The 20,808-nt window shown below is 45.7% G+C and overlaps 1 protein-coding gene across 1 annotated transcript in view; it reads right to left on the bottom strand.

Annotated features, from left to right (window-relative positions):
* Positions 1 to 18,067, bottom strand: part of LOC146064815 (cytochrome P450 2K4-like) — a 60,029-nt gene extending 41,962 nt beyond the window's left edge. The window contains exons 1-5 of the mRNA XM_083178710.1: positions 17,568 to 18,067; positions 16,433 to 16,632; positions 7,938 to 8,100; positions 7,040 to 7,189; positions 236 to 396 (exon numbers count right to left, since the gene is read on the bottom strand). Coding sequence (XP_083034836.1) covers positions 236 to 396; positions 7,040 to 7,189; positions 7,938 to 8,100; positions 16,433 to 16,612 — 654 coding nt within the window. The 5' untranslated portion in view covers positions 16,613 to 16,632; positions 17,568 to 18,067. The remainder of the gene's footprint in view (positions 1 to 235; positions 397 to 7,039; positions 7,190 to 7,937; positions 8,101 to 16,432; positions 16,633 to 17,567) is intronic.
* Positions 18,068 to 20,808: the final 2,741 nt, after the last annotated feature.

The raw sequence follows: 20,808 nt of genomic DNA, 5'->3' as shown, positions 1-20,808 counted from the left end.
CGTCAGTGTGCCTTGGCTCCCGATGCTCAGCACCATTAATCATTGTCACATTAGCAGATAGGTGAAGCTGCAGCACTACCCCACTCCCATGCACAAAACCTTTAGGTAAAAAAAAAAAATATTTTGAAAATACATGCCAACCACAGGGGGGCCCTAGATAGAGGGGACCCAGGGGTACTGACCCCCTGTGCCCCCCCCCCCCTTAATCTGGCCCGCCCTGCTTGTAGGCACTTACCATGGCCATTGGGCTACCAATCAATCTGGCATTTTCATTGGTAATTTTCAAAAGCCTCAAGAGCGTTGGATCGTCGTAATCAAACCGATGGCTGAGTAATATGGACACGATTATATTGGAAACAGCCGCATTTATAATCATGGTATTCTCAAACGGCTTCCCTGCAATTACAGAGAGACACCAAGGAAATGGCTGGGGCATAAATAATTAGTTAATCAGTTTAAATGGATTCCTTTAAACCTTCATAATATAATATTTTCAGTTATAGTTTGAACAATAAACACACTTTTTCATTGTTGGATCTCTTTACATTGTGTCATAATTAGAAGACGAGTAATGATCTGGTATTACCATAACCTGAGCATTATGGCCCTTATTCAGATCTGATCGCAGTACAAATTTGTTCTCAAAATGGGCAAAACCATGTGCACTGCAGGTGGGGCAGATGCAACATGTGCAGAGAGAGTTAGATTTGGGTGGGGTGTGTTGAAACTGAAATCTAAATTGCAGTGTAAAAATAATGCAGCCAGTATTTACCCTGCACAGAAACAAAATAACTCACACAAATCTAACTCTCTCTGCACATGTAACATCTGCCCCACCTGCAGTGCACATGGTTTTGGGCAATTTGAGAAAAAATTTGAAAAAAATGGAAAAAAATGGAAAAAGGTAGCGCTGAAACCAATGAGGAATTTTAAAAAAGATAACATTTAATGGTACACATACATCATAAATTCATATATAAATAAAATTGCTTTTTTTAAAACAATTACTCACTGCCCGGGGGGCCACTGGTATGATGGTATTGGAAATGGGGTGTGGAATCCGCTCCTATTTGTGCCGCCAATGGGGGGGGGGGGGGGAAAGGACCAGTCAATTGGTACAAGATAGTACACTTCCCAATAGGGTGTTTCAAATGATGCGGTTATAATTACCGATACAGTCCATGGGTGGGTTCCTCTGGGAGATCTTTAATCCTTTCAGGATTGCATTATAGCTGTGTCATCCCTTGCTGATGGAACTTTTTAGGGAAGGAGTCCAGGGGCAAACGCAGGATTTTCAGAAGGGGGTTTCCAGAGGGGCGGAGCAAAGCACGGGGATGGACACTTAGGTGACCCAGTATATGACGAGTCAGTTAAAGTATTATAGATAGACCAAATGTATATAAATAATAATAATAAAAAAAAATATATATATATAAAATGCACACACACACACATATATTTATATATATATATATATATATATATATATATATACATACAGGGGAGTCCACAGCAGTGCAGACCCCTGGGCATAGCAATGTATTGGGGCCCCTACCAATCCTCCAGCAGCAGGGGTGGGGGAAGCTTTGATGACCCGCGGGTAGTAGGGAGTATTATATCAACCGCTCAGCATGTAGGGCCTGGATCAGTAATTTCCACTAATTACCCCTTTACTGCACAGATGGTGGGAGATGAGGTGGGGGAAGGGGGTATTGGGCTGAATGAAGGGGCCCTGATACATAACTTCCAGGGTGGTAGAAGATGTTTAATATGCAGAGGAGGGGTGTATAGTGGAGTGGGCTTATTATCCATAATTTTCTGGTGGGAGGACAGCTTGCTTGACTGCAGATATCTCCAGTTCCCAGATACAGATTTCTTAGATTTTAATGTAATTAAAAACTAGAGAATCCCACTTACCAAATGGTATTGGGGACTAGGGGATCAGAGTTCAGGAGGCAGAGCAATCTGCCCACGAGTATATAAAACTACATACAGTACCAGGTGTGTGGAGGTGGAGCAGTAACCAGCTGCTGAAAGGCTTATATCTCTGGCTCTGGGAACAGTAGAGACAAGCTACTAGTGTCCATCAAAGGGGTAGAGTCCCAGCTTTTGGAATATACCCTCAGATAAACTCTAATTCAGACAGAACCTGAAATATCTGACTGGGAAGAGCAATTAAAAGGCTTGGATGGGGACCACTTCTTTGAACTCAGATATCTCCAGTTCCCAAGGTCCGATTTAAAAAATTCTTGTAATCATGGAAAGAGGGGACCCTCAGCTTTCAGCCTTGGGCCCTTAGACTCCTGGGGGGGTTTCTGGGTACTCGGAAACCCCCCCTGCGTGCGCTACTGAGTCCACTGAAGACTGAAGTGGTGTATCACGGTCCAATATGATGGCGGCTGGTTGGGATTCCAATAAGAAGTGCAATTGCGTGGAAGTGGCAGTTGGGGGCAGAAGAGTGAAGCAGCTCCTGACGCGTTTCGCTGTCACCAAAGGACAGCTTTTTCAAAGGTGTAAGGCTGCTGTGCAGTTGGGGGTTTATATACCAGTGATTCAATTAAGAGAGATAGTGCACCTGTTGGCTAAAAGCACCTCATTGGTTTTTATACATATAGTAACAATCATTAGAGAGTAATAGAAGAACAAATTTGAACTGCGATCAGATCTGAATAAGGGCCTATGTGCCTGATTCAGACCAGTTGGCTAGGTTAAATGGAGAAATGAAGTAGCGCTTACCACTGAGGGATAATCAATGTAAAAAACATTTAATATGCATAGAACCATAAAAATTACATGTACAAAAACATATGAATAATAAAATGGGGAATGGTAATAAAAGACTCCCAAGGCCCTCTCTATGTGCCAACTGTATTTGATAGAATCACGATGGTGTGGAGAGCAGGTGGAAGTGTCCCGAACGTGCAAATGCTCCAAAATCGGAGATGGAGACGGCTGGTTGGATCCTGATGAGCACAATGTAGCGATGGCAGTGAGGAGCCTTGAGAGTAAGCAGCTCCCAACGCGTTTCACTGCCTCTAGGGGCAGCTTTTTCAAGGATCCATCTCCGATTTTGGAGCATTTGCACGTTCGGGACACTTCCACCTGCTCTCCACACCATCGTGATTCTTACACAGGAGAAACAGATTCATCCATCTCTTCCCTTCAAACGGAGATTACAGCTTGTAACAGCAGTCCTATATGGATACAAGTCTCCAAAGGGACATACAGCGGTAATTATACCCATCTCCTATTGTGTTCATTGAATCCAGTGGATAGCTACTTGTACCCCTAGTTCAAAGAACTGCATTGTTCCATTTGGGACTTTATCACCAAGACGGTATTAATAGGAGCGGATCCTATCAAATACAGTTGGCACATACAGAGGGCCTTGGGAGTCTTTTATTACCATTCCCCATTTTATTATTCATATGTTTTTGTACATGTCATTTTTATGGTTCTATGCATATTAAATGTTTTTTACATTGATTATCCCTCATTGGTAAGCGCTCCTTCATTTCTCCATTTATCCTCTTTTTTCAGGGACCCACTCAGTCCCTTTAATTAGCAGCTTTCTCTTGACATACATCCCACTGACAGCGCCCTCGGACTACCCTAGGGCAGTCCTCTTTCTGTTTTCCCCAGTTGGCTAGGTTGCCTATGTCCAACTGAATGCCCCCTCCCCCCCCCCTGCGCTGCGCTAATCCATGCATGCCAGGGGATGCATACACTTAGGTAAGTGGCGGGATGCATCGCAGTGACTTTGCATCCTCCGCAAAGGACAGTTCTCCCATTAATAGCTGGCATTTGTAATCAGCAACGGTCACCTGACTTCTGGGTTTATGATGCAGACAGCTGCTGGGGATGCTGGGAGACATTCATTTTGGATTTGCATACCTCCCTACTGTACCGTGGTGGTCGGGGAAGGGGCAGTTGGGATTCCCCCTGTCACTCGTTACTCTGATTAGCAGAGCAGCATTGGATAAATGTAGTGTGTGTGTGCTCTCTGAAGCTGGATAATTCAGTGGTATGTCGTTACGACGGAAGGAATAGCGGTTGACGGAATCGCCACAACTAAATGCCGGTGAACAATACACCGACATATACCCACACCAATGAAAATCCAAACACCAACAACATCAAAATACTGTACCGACAAATAAAACACTGACAGGAAAAAATCACAGACACAACACATTGCCGACAGTCAAAATAATGACACAAATAATACCGAATACCTTGCATTGCCGACGCAGTCAACATCCTGACAACCGACTTGTGTACATAATTTTTCGAAAAGCGACTTGTTCATACTTTACCAACCCATTGGGCATAATAATTGGGTGCCGCGCAAAGCTGGCCATGCGAGGGGACGCAGTTTGCTAATACGGTGTCCATGTCGAGACACGTATGGATGTCATCAGTCGCTGGTCAGACCTGAAGGGGGCCTGTGGTGGTGTGATTGGCGGTGTTTAGAAACAGTACACCTATCAATTTTCAGGATTATAACTGTGTCGGTATTTTGACATGTTCCACATTACAGTATGTTGATATTTAATATGATCGTGTCGATACAGATGGAGCAGCCGCCTGAGAGGTACTCATGAGCGTCTCACTTGCTCGCGTGTCCCCATCAGCAAGGTGGTGGGGAATGGCTTCCCTGACCATCAGGGATACAGGCAGGGAGCGAGGGCAGGCTGGGGTAGAGCCAGGGGGGAGGAGCAGAGCCGGGGGTGTGGAGGGCTGCTACAGCCTCCTCAAATGAGAGCTGCTCCATCTGTATATTGACTGTCAGTATTACAGTATGTATGTACGTTTTACAAAAAAAAAAAAGAGGAAAAAGGACTGTTTGGAGGAACGCACTGATCATTTTAAAATGTAACTTTTATTAATATCGATTTTAATATTCCCTATATCAGAGTTGGGGAATTGATGTAAACAGCAAAATAGAGGTTAAAATCACATACAACGGATACACAAATACATATAGGGCCTTATTTATTTATTTATTTATTTACAGTTTCTTATATAGCGCAGGAGATTCCGTTACAGTCTCTTATATAGCGCAGGAGATTCCGTTGCGCTTTACAATAGTAGACAGTGATAAAACAAACTGGGTAACAACAGACAGACTTGGAGGTAGGAGGACCCTGCTGCAAGCTTACAATCTATAGGGATATAGGAGGGAAACACAAGGACAGGCACCAGTAATAGCATAGCAGTCCCACCAAGTTACAAGTCCAGAAGGGAAGCTATATAATACATAAGTGCCTCAGAGGGTTATGAGTGTAGAACTTAAATATGATAGGCTTGCCTGAAGAGGTGAGTTTTCAGGGCCTTATTCTAGTTCACTCTTTCTGACAAAATCCTTCTTAGATGGACAAAACCATGTGCACTGCAGGTGGGGCAGATGTAACATGCGCAGAGAGAGTTAGATTTGGCTGGGGTGTGATGAAACTGAAATCTAAATTGCAGTGTAAAAATAATGCAGCCACTATTTACCCTGCAGAGAAACAAAATAACCCACACAAATCTAACTCTCTCTGCACAAGTAACATCTGCAGTGCACATGGTTTTGTCCATCTAAGAAGGAATTTGTCAGAAAGAGTGAACCAAAATAACCCCCAATGTGTGTTAAAGAAAGAAAAAAAAATATTGAAGTGTTTAAAATTACACAGATGTCTGTCTGAGAGAAATGTCTTTTGAGTAGAGCCAAGGAGAAGAATTTTATTGACCACTGAATCATAATCTGTGGTTATGACTCTGATGTGGTTTTAGTGGCTGAATTATTTTATTATTTATTTATTAACAGTTTCTTATATAGCGCATACATATTCCGCAGCACTTTACTATATGCCTGATCCTTGCAAATGCCAGCAAGGAAAGGGTGTATCGTGTCCTTATTGTAGGACAATATGCTAGTTGTCAAAATGTTTCAATTTATAGTATAATGCTAGTAAACATTTTACACAAAGCAGATGATTGCAAAGTGTTACAGTGTATCACAATTTTTTTGAAATGTGTCACAACTTTAATAGCACAAAGAGTGATCTTTTGGCGCCCTCCTCTGGTCATTCCATGTACATGGATATAATGCTCAGAGGTACAAAAAATGATCTCGGTGCCTTCCTCTGATCATTGCATGCACATTATTTCAGTGATTCACTGTGCTATATTAAAGGTATTAATATCATCGGAGTTTTAGCTGGGTGTAGTTAAATACTACCCCTTTTAATTAGATATTATTGTTAGATATTGCTTATCAGGTCATCATTTTTACTCCATATATGTAAGGCTAATAGACATCTCTCAGACAGAACATGTGCCATGGGTATTATGTATGTGTTGGGATATATACTGTACCATAGGTTTTTACACCATGCCGTTAATACAGTGTCGATATATCGGTTGTAGGTAAATCATACTGATCCCAAACCCAGCTTTTGTAACCTACAAAAACAGCAGATCACAAAAAGTGTCTCTCCCTCAAACTGTAATAATATTTCCGATCATTGCTTATCTAACCCAGTGTAACCCATGTAGATCGCCCAAGATGGCTGCTTCCCCTGTAAAAAAGGTTTCTTTCCTGCTACCGTAGTGCATTCTGGGTCATTCTGGAGCATAGCACTACAGTATATAACTAAACATTATTATTAATTTAGGCAGGCTTGGGATTGGCCCCCACTGAGCATGGTCACACTCCCTACCAGAGGCTATACCCCCATCCTGTGACTGACCTGTTGGCGCCCATGTATGGAACCAGTGGAGGAACATGTGAGTGGTTAGTCCAGGTGCAAAAATATAATTTGGGCCCCCCTTCTCCACTCCAAACTTGTTCACAATATGCCACACAGTAATGGGTGGCAGCAGTGGGCCCCTTAGTCCTCAGGGGGGCCCCGGTGTAATACGTTAGCTGCACCAATGGTAATCTGTATGGAACACCAAGCTCTATTTTGTGCTTGCTGTAGAACAATGTACAGTAGCCGTGGGCTTATTTTAGATTTCAACAAAGTGCAAAAGTAAAACAAAAGCAGCCACTGACCTTTGTAGGTGTTTATCCTTCTCACTAAAAAATCACTTTCATCATTAATTTTGTTTTCAATCGTTTCCTTCCCCATCCCGAAATCTCGGAGAGTGGAAAGAGTGAAGCGTCTCATCACTTTCCAGTTTTCATCATGAGAAAATATAAGTCCTGAGTGCAAGGAACAATCACTTTTAGATATTAAATCTGAGATACACTTTCTAGAACTGTAAAAAAAAAAAAAACAAGTAATACTACTACTACTACAATGCTGATTAATAATAATTATAAATACATAAAAATAATAAATATAGTACCAGTTATGTATATAATGCAATAGCGCACACCTATTCTGCACTGCATCATGATATCTTCCAACTATGCCGATTACAGCGGGACAGCAATTTGGTGACTGCCCCGCTGTCCCTCCCATGGGTGGCAATGTTTTGCAGACAGGGGGCAGTTGGTGGGAGCCAGAGATCACTGCTGCTCTTCAGTGGAGGGAAGAGGAAGGGAAAGGGCAGGTAGCAGGCCGAGGGCTGCCCAGTGCCCCCCAAAAAAAGATAAAAAGGGGGTTGTAGTGCTAGGCCATGCCCCTCTATCCGAAGCAACAACCACCCTCTAACCACGCTCTCTGTTTATATTATAAGACCAATGGAGCTTACAATATAAATTCCCTGCCACTTGTACACAGCCATGCACACATTCATTATAGGATTCATTGTTGTCATTAGCCAATTACCTTCCAGTATATTTTTGGATTGTGGCAGGAAACGGAGATACCCAGAGGAAACCCATGCAAGCACGGGGAGAATATACAAACTCCACACAGTTATGGGGTAAGGAACCTAAGACCTCAGTGCTATGAAGCCAACCATGAAACCATTCATGCTAATAATAATAATAATAATAATAATACCATGTCCCATCATTATCTCCTGGAAAAGTGGCACTTTGGCCCTGGCGGAGAACTCCTCTGCGTGGTTTACCAGGGCATCTTTCACCGTCTCATACCCGGTCAGGACGACCACTTTCTCCTCTCCCAGCTGCACACTGTACACTGAGCCGTACTTCTCCGATAGCTGTAACAACAATGATGTAAGCTCTATATCATTTACCAAATATGGCTTCTGGAGCTTTTGCTAAATTACACTACAATGTAGTGTAATGTAGTGTAAGCAGTAATAGCACAATAATATCCAGAATATACATCATCCTACTAACATGAAACCTGTCGTCTGCACTACATCTGCTCCTATAATCACTTCAGCTATAACACCCCGATTGTCTGGGTCAGCAGCTGCAGGTACTACCGAAATAGAGGGAGCGAGCACTTAGTCAAAATAGCGACCCCTCTGGATTTAGGACCTGATTCAGGACCTCTCGATAAGCAGCGTACATTCGCTGTTTAGTGAGCGGGTAAATGCTGCCAGCTAGGTGAGCGGACACCCAGCCCCCCCTGGCCAACGCACATAGGTCCCCACCACATACCTCCCAACTGTCCCGCTAAACGCAGGAATGTCCCGATTTTTGGGGACGTTCCCGCGTCCCTCCCGCGGCCGGCAGTGTCCAGACAGAATAGACGCTGTGCGCATGTCTATTCGCAACTGAAAACGGGGGGGGGGGGGGGGGGGGGGGGGGGGGGTGTGGTAATTTGCATAAGCCGCGCCCTCATTTACATATGCCACGCCCCCTTCTCGCGAGTGTCCCTATTCCAGCATTCACAAAGTTGGGAGGTATGCCACCAGCATGTGAATGGATGTGTTCGCGTATACACCCATTCGCATTGGGGGACTCCGGACAAAAAATCGTAAATAACCGTGAGGCTGACTTTTATTTCCGAAGAACACGGCCAAGAACAGGGTGAGCGCTAACACCATGTGACGTCAAGCGCTTGCCCCGCGTAGACTTCGATCCACCTGCGTTCACATGATGACGCCCACAATTTTTCCACCGTTTTTTGTGGACACACCCAGAAAGCACCGGGTGTCCTCATGCGCCCTGCCCTCTGTCCACCCAGCCCACTCTGCGAACACCTCGGCGACTGTAATGGCCAGGCCCTTATAGCTGAACGGGTGAGCTGCCATTAACCCTTTGAAGTCCAATTTGTTTTATTTATTTTGCAATTCAAACAGTCTGGTTTAAATGTTTAAATGAATTGTCATTTTTTATTCATTTTTATTCGAAATTGGTCTACACTGAATGGTGAACGGTGTTAATGTTCTTATTTTAAAGTGACTCACCACTGGATCTGATACTAGCGCTAGGGCTGTTGAGCCTGACTAGACGTTGGACCTGAAAGGGTTAAAGACTATTTATGCATTTGTAGGTCGGACACTGAAGTGGAGTGAAGACAAATACCATCTACACTGCCAAGATACATAAGAATATCACGGCTATTGGCAGGAGAGGGAGTCACATTCCATAAACCACTTATGCGTGTCATTATGTCTTACTATAATCAGAGGAAATACTCGTTACCTAAGAAATACTAAGTAACGCATTGAGAATTAAGTTGTGAGGGAAGGGATGAGAAAGTGACAAGTTTTCTTGCTGCCACCCCCTGCCCCTCAACCCTTCCCTCCCCTCCCCTCCCCTCCTTGAGCGAATGGCACAGTGAGTGTGAAACCCACCAAAGCTGTTTGCTCACGGACTTTACGCATGTGCAAACCCTAAAACATAGGGGACGGGGACGAATTAGCCCCAATGACACGGGGAAGACATGCGGTTGACATTGTTAACTCTTTAGGTATAAGGTGACAAATTAAATGTAGCAAAACTAGAACAATCAGTAATAAGTGACAGTTATCTTTTTCCAACTTATAAACAATACGATACATCCTGAAAAAATATTAACTATTGTCTTGTTCAGTTTTGAAAACTCTATAGGGGGAATTCAGTTGCTATATCATGCCCGATCTCCCGCCTTAAGTGACGGGAAATCGCAGGGCGATATCTTTTTAACACGCTGATCATGCTCATTAGTTTGCTGGGCTGCCCCATAGAATAGTGCCTGCTTTGTCACCTCCTCCTCTATGACAGAAAGCCAAGCTGCTTTATTTTTATGGCAGTTTCCCTGAGCTTTTCAAGATTCTGTTTCTGGTATGGGACTCGCTGGTGGCCTCCTGTGGTGAGTCTGTGCTATTGCAGCTCTGTTCTGCACAAGGCTGTCACATAATTAGGAACGTTAACTTAGGTCTCAGCTGCAGTAATTTGTGCTTCAGGAGGGCTGTGCCTTTCCAGCAATCTTGATTGGTTCTTGCTCCCTTGATATTCTCTGCAGACCCAGACACTGAGGCTGGTTATAGCTTCATCTTCAGCTTCTTGCTCACAACTTGCAGTTACCTGTTTCTTGCGTTCTGCTTCCAGCAGTCTGGTCAGTTTGGTCCATCTGGTGCTTAATGTTCCCGGCGAGCTTCCCAGTGAATGCAGGGGGTGTCCAGTAGAGAGGGGCAAAGGTCTGCGCCATTTGTTTATATTTACCCCAGCGGTGGAGCGGTGGAGTTAGGGCAGACCTAATTTGCCCCTTCAAATGTGGCATTTAAAGGCGAAGTCCTAGTTTAGGCAGGTGCCAGCCATCCTTTAGGAAAGGTCAACAGAGGCAGAGTGGGTGTGGTATAGGGTTCCGACAGTCGGGATCCTGACAGTCATTATCCCAACGTCGGGATCCCAACTGGCCGGACACAGACAGCATGATGAGTGCAAAAAAAGCCCCTTGAGGGCTTGCTGCACTCGCCATGCTGCGGGCACGGTGGCTCGCTATGCTCGACACCTATTCTATTCACCCTCTATGGGGTCGTGGCCCCCATGAGGGTGAATAGCCGGTGGCCGTCAGGCAACCGTGTGTCGGGGTTTTGACTGTTGGGATCCCAACGTCGGGTAAATGACTGTCGGGATCCTGACTGTCGGGACCCCATTCGGCACTCAGGCAGAGTAGGGTATTCCAGTGTATTCCACATTTATTGGTTCATGTGTGATATCCCGGAGTGGAAGGGGAGGGGAATTACCTTGCGTTGCCTGACGCTCTCGATTCCAGGGGGTTGAGATCACACTCGGCAGGAACCAAGACGAGGCGTTCAGTGGGTGCAACTGTGTATGTTTTATTTAGTGCAGATATGACCTCAATGGTTAGCGTATACCAAATTGACAACAGTTCTTTAACGACTTGCTTATCTAATAACAATTTATATCCGTCTCGCGGATTAACACTCCAATACTGTCAGTAGACTCTGTAACCCATTCCTGGACAATTATCCAGTATACTGGGGAGTGGGTATACTGATTTTGCCGACCACCAACTGGGTCCTTACAAGCAACAATATCCCCACTCGACTATGCAATGGGAAATGAATGGCTCTAGCCACCTACTACATCTATCTATTGGGTCCCCAACATACCATATACCCCACCGACAAACCATAACATGTCATACAAAGTCAGAATAAATACAGTAAATACAGTGTTGGTTAAATACCCTCTTCAGCGTGCACCCTAGTAAAGTGTTCCTGGTTAGACAGGGTGAACCCGGTAACCAACATCCGGAAAAGGGGCGGCTCCTGGCAATACCCGCTTAGGCCACAAGATGGCAATGTTCCCTAGGTTAGGCCAATATATATGGGGTGTCGATGTCCTTCTTAATTGGGGCTAGTGTGGGAAAGGCGAAAGAAGGGTGAACTTCTCACTATCTAAATGCCCCTTCTTATCCAGCATTTAGGGGCTCCGTGGTGCTGCAGCTGTACACCCTCAGGTGCTCCCACGTGAGGTGCTGGGGGTAGCAGATAATCAGGGAGTCCATGGGCCAGGAAGAGGGGATGAAGAGTTTTGGGGGCAGCAACAGGAGGTGCCCGAGTAGTGTCCCCTTCTGTTGGTGGCAGGGAGTGGGTACGGAGAGGCAGAGTACTGGGGTCACCAGCAAGTGGGGTACCTGGTGTCGGCTACCGGATGCAGGCTCCTGCCCGTCACGATCGGGTCCCTGGGTGTCTGGAACGGCTGCTGCTGGTCCCCTACCTCAGGAGAGCACGCTAGTGGGGGCGCTGCTACTGCAGCGTTGCCCCACTCAGCCACGCTGCTTCCGCTCCGCGCAAGGTCTCTCCCCGCCGGCTGTTCAACCCCCCCCCCGGCGTCTTCTTCCCTGCACGCTGTCCTCTCCTCCACGCTGTCGATCACCGCCGCGCGCTGTTCACTGTGCGCCGGCTCCCTCTCTCCCACTCAGCCTGGATGCAGGCTGTCAGTCAGTGCCGGGTCTTGCTTCCAGCACCCGCTGTCAATCACCGCCGGGGACGCTTCGGGGCTGCGCGGTGCGCGATCAGCAGCCTCTTCTTCCCCGCTCTGCTCACGCTTCCCCTCCCCAGACTGCGACCCCTGACCTCTCTCTCACTTCCTCCCAGTCCCCATACGTCCCCAGCGCTGTCAGTCAGCCTGGGGACGCTCCTTCGCGCCCTTCACTGAACGGGGATTAACCCCTAAGGTCCCGCTGCTGGGACTGTGGAAAAAGGCTGGGGTGCCACACATCCACCCACTTAAAGGATGCTCGTCCTCGGGCATCGAACGGGATAAGATAAATGTTCCTGAGCAAAAAAAAAAAGTCTTCTGGGTTTGGATTTGGGCCCAAATGTCTACTATCCTCGGAGAGGGGCCACACATGCAAAAGAGGGTTGTGTGGGTCCAGGATTGGGGGTTGTGGTGGGAACAGAACTATCAGTGTACGAGGCCCCAAGATTTATTTTGCTGGCCCTGACGGCCATAACATTCTGATTCATATATTTCTGCAGGTGGGAAACTAAACAATACAGACACTCGCCCTAAAGAAGCAGAAGATACTTTGATGACATGAAAGTCTATTTACGAAGCTTTGGACAGAGATAAATGAACAAATCCGTTAAAAAATAGTCACGAAAAGGTAATTTCGACCGTTTCCATGTCAAACTTTTTTATGTCGACATTTTGTTTGTGTCGACCTTTTGACCATGCATAATGCATGTCGACCCTTTTCATGTATTGACTTTTTGACTGTCGACCAACAGTGGTTGAACATTCTGTCAGCTTTTTGGCTGTCGGCCTAAGGACCACATTCCGCTTTATGATCTGTTTCACAACACAATATTCTTGTACTCATGATTCTAAATAAACACATTGAGCAAATACAGCCAGAGATGGTTTCTTCACAACAAACCACAAACAGTTATAATAAATCAAACTACTGGGGGAAAAAGGCAATAAAAAATAATATTGGTTAGGCCAGACAACACAGCTTAAACCAGGGATGAGGAACCTTTGGCTCTCCAGGTGTATTTGAACTACACATCCCAGCATGCCCTGCAACAGTTTTAGCATGGCCAAATAGAAAAACTGTAGTAGGGCATGCTGGAAAGGTTCCCCATCCCTGGCTTAAACCATTGGCAGTCTGTACTGTGTTAATATTAATAAGATAAAATAAGTTTTATAAGCCCCCCTTCAATTCGTCCCTGTTCTATGTATAGATTAATTGCATACTCCGAGTATTATAGAAATACTAATACTTAAAATGCAATAAAAGTTAAAATGCAGGGTACTGTAATATCCACTATAAACAGTGTTGTAAAAGAAACATTCACTTTGATATTCATGACAATCAATCCATTTTCCCAGTGGCGTCACTACAGGGGCACGGTGGGGTGCAGGCCACACCCATGTGTTACCCTCAGAGGGTGTTATCAAAGTGCTGACTCCTCCTCAGTGAGAGAAGCTGGATGCTGCACTTTAACATTGCGTGCAGCACCCATCTCCTGTCACAGTGTAGGGGCCAGCACTGTACAGAGACTGGTCTCCGGGGACAGCCTAGCAGCTCTGGACCCCCAGAGGAACAAAAATGGGGGTCCAGACTGCAAAGCCATACCCTAATTTGTGAGATACCATCTAATTTTGATGGCGCTCGCTATAGCTGAGCACAATACAGTATATGTTCTTGCACCGGGTGTCACTGCAGGTAGGGATGCCACGATATCTTACAGATACAGATACTGTACATATTCGCGTTGCCCAATGACTCGTTTATCTCCACTACGTTATCCAGATGGATGACAGACAATAGGTCAAAACCATATGGTCGACATACACTAATGTGCCTTGAGCTGTTCTCATGTGTGCCACCAGATCTAGAGATGCCAACACCAGTTCAACTGTTACTCACTGGTCTGGGGATCTGATGGTGTAGCTGTCACATGCCACTGCGGTGGTACACGGCGGGCATGCTACTCACCCGTCTGTGTCCGTTGTTGGCTAGCATATGTCCACCGGGGATCCAGGATCTGCGGGAGGCAGCAGGGGTCTGCAGGCATGTGAGCGGCGGCAGGGGGATGGTCTCACTGCACTAGAGTCTGACTTTTCTTGGCGGCGCTGTGAGGCTGGGCCACCATCTTGGTTTAGGGAAAGTGAGCTATTGGGCCAGGTCAGGGTCTTTCCTGTATGCCTGCCCTGTCAGCCAATGGCAGTCATCCACTAGGTATATAGAGGATCTGCCTAGGCTGATCTGGGTCTTGGTCAGTGCAAAAAGTCTTCTGGGTCAGTGCAAAAAGTCTTGCTGCTCCCAGCCTAACCTGTCAGTTCTCTTCTGCTTGCCTGATCTCATCGCTTTATTCCCAGCCTGGCCCGGTTCGTTACCTCTGGTCCAGTCCAACTGGTCTCCTGTGGTTTTGACAGTGCTCTTCTGCTCCGGTCCCGGATGCATCTCCAGTCAATGTTTCAAAGTCTTTCAGTGTCTTTCATTGGATCCAACCATTGGTCATACAGGGCGGGATGTACTAAGCTATGAAAAGTGATAAAATGGAGAGTGATAAACCACCAGCCAATCAGGTCCTATTTGTCATTTTTCAAAGACAGCCTGTGCCATGGCAGGTAGGAGCTGATTGGCTGGTGGTTTATCTGTCCTTTTTTGGAAGACAGCCTGTGACATGGCAGGTATAAGCTGACTGGTGGTTTATCACTCTCCATTTTATCACTTTTCAAGCTTAGTACATCTGGCCCACAGTCTTTCTTGATATCATTACTCAAGTCTTTTATCAATCTACCTACCTCATTCTTCAGTGTCCTTCATCACCCCTAAAGTCTTCAGCTGCCATTACCTCAAGTTTTTCTTACAATAACTTTTTGCTTTTATTATCATTGACGTTTGGTTTTTCAAAGAAGTATTTGAGTGCTGCCGTTCCTGTATTATATATGAATAAGTCATATATTGGACCAGCCCATTTTAACCCTTCATCACCTGGTCCGTCTACAATTCCTGAGCACCACATGACTCCATCAAATCCAAATCCTACTTCTGTGACAGTGCCTTGCCAATTTTAAAATCTTGTTTGGTGTGCCGGGAGTTGGAGGAGGTTGAAAATCACTGAGCTAGACATTGTCTGTGTAATAACACACAATCATTTAACCGCTTCACTACAGAAGGTTGTACTTGTTTCCTAGCACGGCCACAATCGTGGGGATCGTGTACCTTTAAGTTAAGGTACACGATCCCCACGATGGACCCGATTTCCTTTGAAATCAGGTCCATTTTGCCGGCAAAGGTACAAAATCGGGGGCATCGCGCCGGTAGGGACCATTAACATTGGTCCCGACGCGACCGACGCGATGCCCCCGATTTTGCCATAGGCTTCAATGTTAAAATATTTTTTAACATTGAAATCGTGAGCATCGCGTCGGTCTTGTGCCATTATAATGGCACAAGATGAGATGGACTTGATTAAGTCCATCTCACATTGAAAAAAATGTGAAAAATGTGAAATGGGCCAATATGACCCATTTCACATTATATATGGTCCCGTCATCACCCCACGATAGACGCCAACCCGAAGCGTGGCGAGCGCAGTGAGCCCACGAGGGGCGGCGGTGCGCGTCCTCCGACCTTTTCATTCCCCTACTATCCACGACGGCGTGGAGTTGAGAATATATAGTGTGGCGAGCGCAGCGAGCCACCGAGCCCGAAGCATGGCGAGCGCAGCAAACCCCGCGAGGGGACGCGTATACCTGTGAAGTTATACGCGTCCGCTCACCACGCTTCGGGCTCGGTGGCTCGCTGCGCTCGCCACACTATATATTCTCAACTTCACGCCGACGTGGATAGTAGGGGAATGAAAAGGTCGGAGGACGCGCACCGCCGCCCCTCGCGGGCACGCTTCGGGTTGGCGTCTATCGTGGGGTGGGGTTTACGTAGTAAAATTTGGGGGTCTAGGGAATATTTTACATTGAATCCAATGTAAAATCGAGTCCCAGGGACCCGATTTACATTTGATTCAATCAAAAAATCGGGTCGGTCGCGTCGATCGCATTGCATGCGACCAAATTGCATGCGATGCGATCGACGCAATTTTTCCGACACGACCACCCCGATGTAAATCGGAGTGGCCATGCTAGGAAACAAGTACCATTGAATGTTACCTGGTGGAGTGTCTCATACGGTCTCTTCATGTCCAGAATGTGGATGTTCCCGATGATGGGTAATGGCGTGGGACCAGGAGGGAAATTCCGATACTTGTTTCTTTTGCGTCCATAGCAAAGTATTGCCACGAAAATACACAGAATAGCTGACAGTACCGTGACTGGGTCGGTGATACCCATGGCGGCTGCAACGCTTTCACCTACAGTATCAAGTGACAAAGTGAACATGTCAGCAATGCACATGGAAGCAAAAAGACCTATTCATTTTAGTTGCCTGATGCTAATTAGAAAGTTCAAAGGGACTATGGGCACAATTCAGCCCTGCTCGCTGGATTGCAAGTACTCTGAGCTGTGCGGAGCATGGCCAGCGGCTCAGTCTCCATGAATATACACTGTGCGCAGCATCAATTCATGGCAGAGTAGTGCTGGGCAGGGGGGGGGGGACCCAACTACCCCCTCTCTTCCCCCCCCCCCCCCACTGGACACTGCTGGCCCGGGACCATCCCCCCAAAAAAACAGGATGTATTGTGAAAATCGGGACAGTTGGGAGGTATATGTCCTGCAGTGGGGGGGGGGGGGCAGTTGTGAGTCCCCTCTGCTTCCGTTGCAGCAGTGAATACAGACACAGCGTCAAAGACAGGGGCGTGGCTTTGTGATCTTGGACATAGCACAAAGCCATGCCCCTTTTGCCCAAAGCCACGCCCAGAGTCCCGACTGGGGACCAATGAAAGTTGGGAGGTAAGTGTATGTTTATAAGTGCCAAGCAGTCTCCCCCTCACCCAACCACCTCCCCAACCGCCTCCCCACCTCCACCCCCCCACACCCCCCACCCCCCTGCACAACATGGTCAGTGATGCAGCAGCCTCTGGTACTAAATGTGACCCTTTAAGCACAGCTTAATAAAGTTATATGGAGAACTCCTCAGCAAAGAGTCAACATCCTGAAGGAGCATAAACCCAAAAATATAAGGAATGTACATACTCTTCCCTTCTGTGTGCACGACATGGGATTTCTTGCTGTTACTAGTGTGTGCAATATACAGTTATGCATCAATAAGGTCTGGACACAACACCTGGACAGTTCCTTGGAACATGTAATCAGAATGTAATACTGACTTTCTGTATATACAGCTTACCTCATATACTGTGGGCAGCACAGAAGCACAATCTAACCCTGCTGGGCAGCACAGAAGCACCATCTACCACTGCGGACAGCACAGAAGGACCCTGGGTTTTGGGCACAGAAAATGCAGCGGTCTGGTCTGGAGACTCCGTAAGTTGGTTCCAGCTTTTCCGCCTTTATCCTGCAGCTGTAACTGAGTTTCTGTATATCTTTATTTAGGGCGCAAAAGGACGTGTAATCTCACATGGTGTTTTGTAATCAGATTTTTGTTAATGTGCCAGAAAATCCTTTAATGGTAACTTTGGACACAGCTGACGAGCTGAGATCATGGAAATAAGAAATAAGAGAGGAAGAGATACAGGGACTTCCTTCCACTTCAGTTTATCTGAGGACACGGATTCTCTGATCGGGTAAACAGTTTAGTAAAATGGCAAATGCTCTATCTTACCGCCCAACTGCCCCGATTACAGAAGGCCATTTGGACACTGTCCCAGCAGCAGGACGTGATTTGGGGGAGGCAATCATTGGCTAGATGCCGTACAGCTACAGTTGCTTGCTGGACATTCCCCAAAGTAATTAAAACAGGGATTGTGGGTTATGACATCATGCCCTTTCACCAGAGGCTCCACCCCTTTATTTGTAGAGCATGCTCCTCCAGTGCAGTAGGTCCAGCTTAACATGAGGGAAATGTTCCACTTACATCAGTGTAAGGGACAGCGCAGAGCCCTGTGGAAGCAGCTTCTGCTAACAAGTTTGCTGTGTGTGTGTGTGTGTGTGTGTGTGTGTGAATCTGAGACCTCAAACAACGCAATAGACCAGAGAGTGGCTGCCAGGAAGAAGAGACAGGAGCCTTACCACAAGGTGGGAGAATGTGAGCTTAGAAAGTGCAGTACTGGTTCTGTTATGTTTGTGTATTTATTTATTATATGTTTAACCTTTTCCTGACCACTTATCTTATTTAAATGTTTGAAACAGCCTATACTATAGACCATCTGTACTGTTAGATATTAATACTGTATCCCATACAGTATCCAGTGTATAAAAAGACTAATTTTCAGGGCTGTTACCGCTCCCCCAGACTCCTGTACTTACTCCAATGTGCTGCAGAGTTAGAGACTTTGGATTACATTTGGAAACCCCCCTCTAAAAATCTTGCGTTTGACACTGACAATGGGTCAGATTTAGTAAAGTGAAAGGTTGCATCTGGAACAAACAAGAGCAAATACTGTACTTTTATATTGTTTCGGTGCATGGTAAATACGGTCTGCTTCTCATACTTGTCTACCCTCCTAAAATGGCCGGGAGGCTCCCAAAAATCAAGTGGCCCTCCCAGCCCCCCCCCCCCCCCGAAAGGCGGGCAAGCCTGCTGCATGCTCCCAGACACCAGCGCATTCGCTACATCCGCCATTCAAATACCGTCAATCGTGGCTCTCCCAGGAGGGAGATACAAAGTGATACATTGTGCCTTGATGTCATCAGGCTCCACCTCCTGAGTGAAAAGGGTGTGGCTTATCAGAAAGAAATGTCTAAATTGACACCTCAAGTGAGATTTGTTTGATGTTAGCTATTATCTCTCAACCTGTGATGTCAATACCTCATTTTATGTTAGAATTTGAGACATTTTGGAAGCTGTCCAGTTTTAAGATACATTTTTCGAAATCCACAGCTTTGATCATCTACGCTCCGAACTTCAAACTGCTTTCCCATATTACCTATTTGGAGGTCAAGCTTAAAAGAAAACAATCTCATATATTTTCAAACAACTTCTCTCTTTTCTCTATCAAGTCACATTACCACCGATGGTCTCTGAAGCAGCTGTCCTGGCTAGGGAAAATAAATGTGATTTAAAAAGGAATACATTCCCTTAGATACTTTTTTTAAGAGAATTTAGTATTAGTCTCTCAGATTTGGACTGGCAACATATTTTTCTGAAAGCGCACTTGAGTTCTATCTGTATCAAGATAAAAGAGACCCAATATAAGATCCTGGTGTATTGGTTTAGACGATCTTCCCTACTGAACTCGATGTTTCCATCTGATTCATGCTGGAGATGTCTTTCCTCTGTGGGGACCCTGAGTCCTATATGGTGGGATTGCTCCAGCTTGTCAAAAGTTTGGTCCGTGATTATTGATGTTTTCCAATGAATCCTGGGTATTCCTCTAACGACAACTCCCAAGTTTTGGCTACTTAATCACTACCACACTCTACTAGATGAATATAAACAATATCCCCTTCATCATCTCAGTAACGCTTCTCGATCAGTCATCTCAGTCCATTGGAAACCCACTAAACCCCCACATGTAAAGATTGGTTTACCAAGATTGATTATTTTATGTCAATGGAGGATATCTTACAATCCACCCTAGATAACCCTTCTAACTGCTCCCATACTCGGTTGTCCTAGATGCAATACAAGTTTTGAGATGAGATCTATATATATGTCCTCTTCCTAATGCTTTTCGATATTTCTGATTTTTTAAAATTTGGTAATCCCCCCCCCCCCCCTATCTCCGCCTCCTCGTCACCCTGTTTCATGTTTACTGCTATCTTTCTTCTTTCTTTTTCTCTACTGTTTTACTTTTTACTTATTATATCACTGTGCTCTGTTTTCCCCTGATTGTAGATGTTACTAATTCATTATTGAGATATTTTGCTATTTTCAAATGACATCTCTACCATTTCTGGGTTACTGTAAATATGACTAGAACTAATAATAAAAACAGAAAATACAAAAATAAATAAATCACAGACTACAGTTTATTTAAATATCCTTTCATGCAACATTTTATTTCTAATTTTAATTTATTTAAATAGTGCTTACATATTCAGGCTGATTGCGGGTCAGACAGAAATGGCTGTAGTCACGGTCATCCATGGAGATTTACTACTTTATACCATACTTGCCTACAGTACCCTCCAGGAATGTCCAGTAGGCTTCCAAACATCAGACCCCCCCCCCCCCCCCCTCAGAGCCACTGAAACAAATTACTGGCTCCTTGGGGAGAGGGTGAGAATAAAATAAAGCAAATTGTTTGTGTGGGAATAGGGGCAGGGCTTAGTGACTTCAGCATTGTCCCCAACACCCCCCCCCCCCCTCACTAACTTTCAGCATATGGGCTATTTCACACGCTCCGGCTCCTGACGGGCGGTGAAACCCTGCACGGCAAAGAAACCATGCCACACTCAGGAGTTTAGAATGGTGGGGATGGTCACTGCCCAGCAGCCGTCCCTTTCAGTGGTGGGATCAGGCTGCA

The sequence above is a fragment of the Crinia signifera genome, chromosome 3 (assembly GCF_055691185.1).
Source record: "Crinia signifera chromosome 3, ASM5569118v1, whole genome shotgun sequence".
Taxonomy (NCBI): domain Eukaryota; kingdom Metazoa; phylum Chordata; class Amphibia; order Anura; family Myobatrachidae; genus Crinia; species Crinia signifera.
Note: the sequence above shows the minus strand (reverse complement) of the source record. Positions and strands in the feature narration are given on the sequence as shown.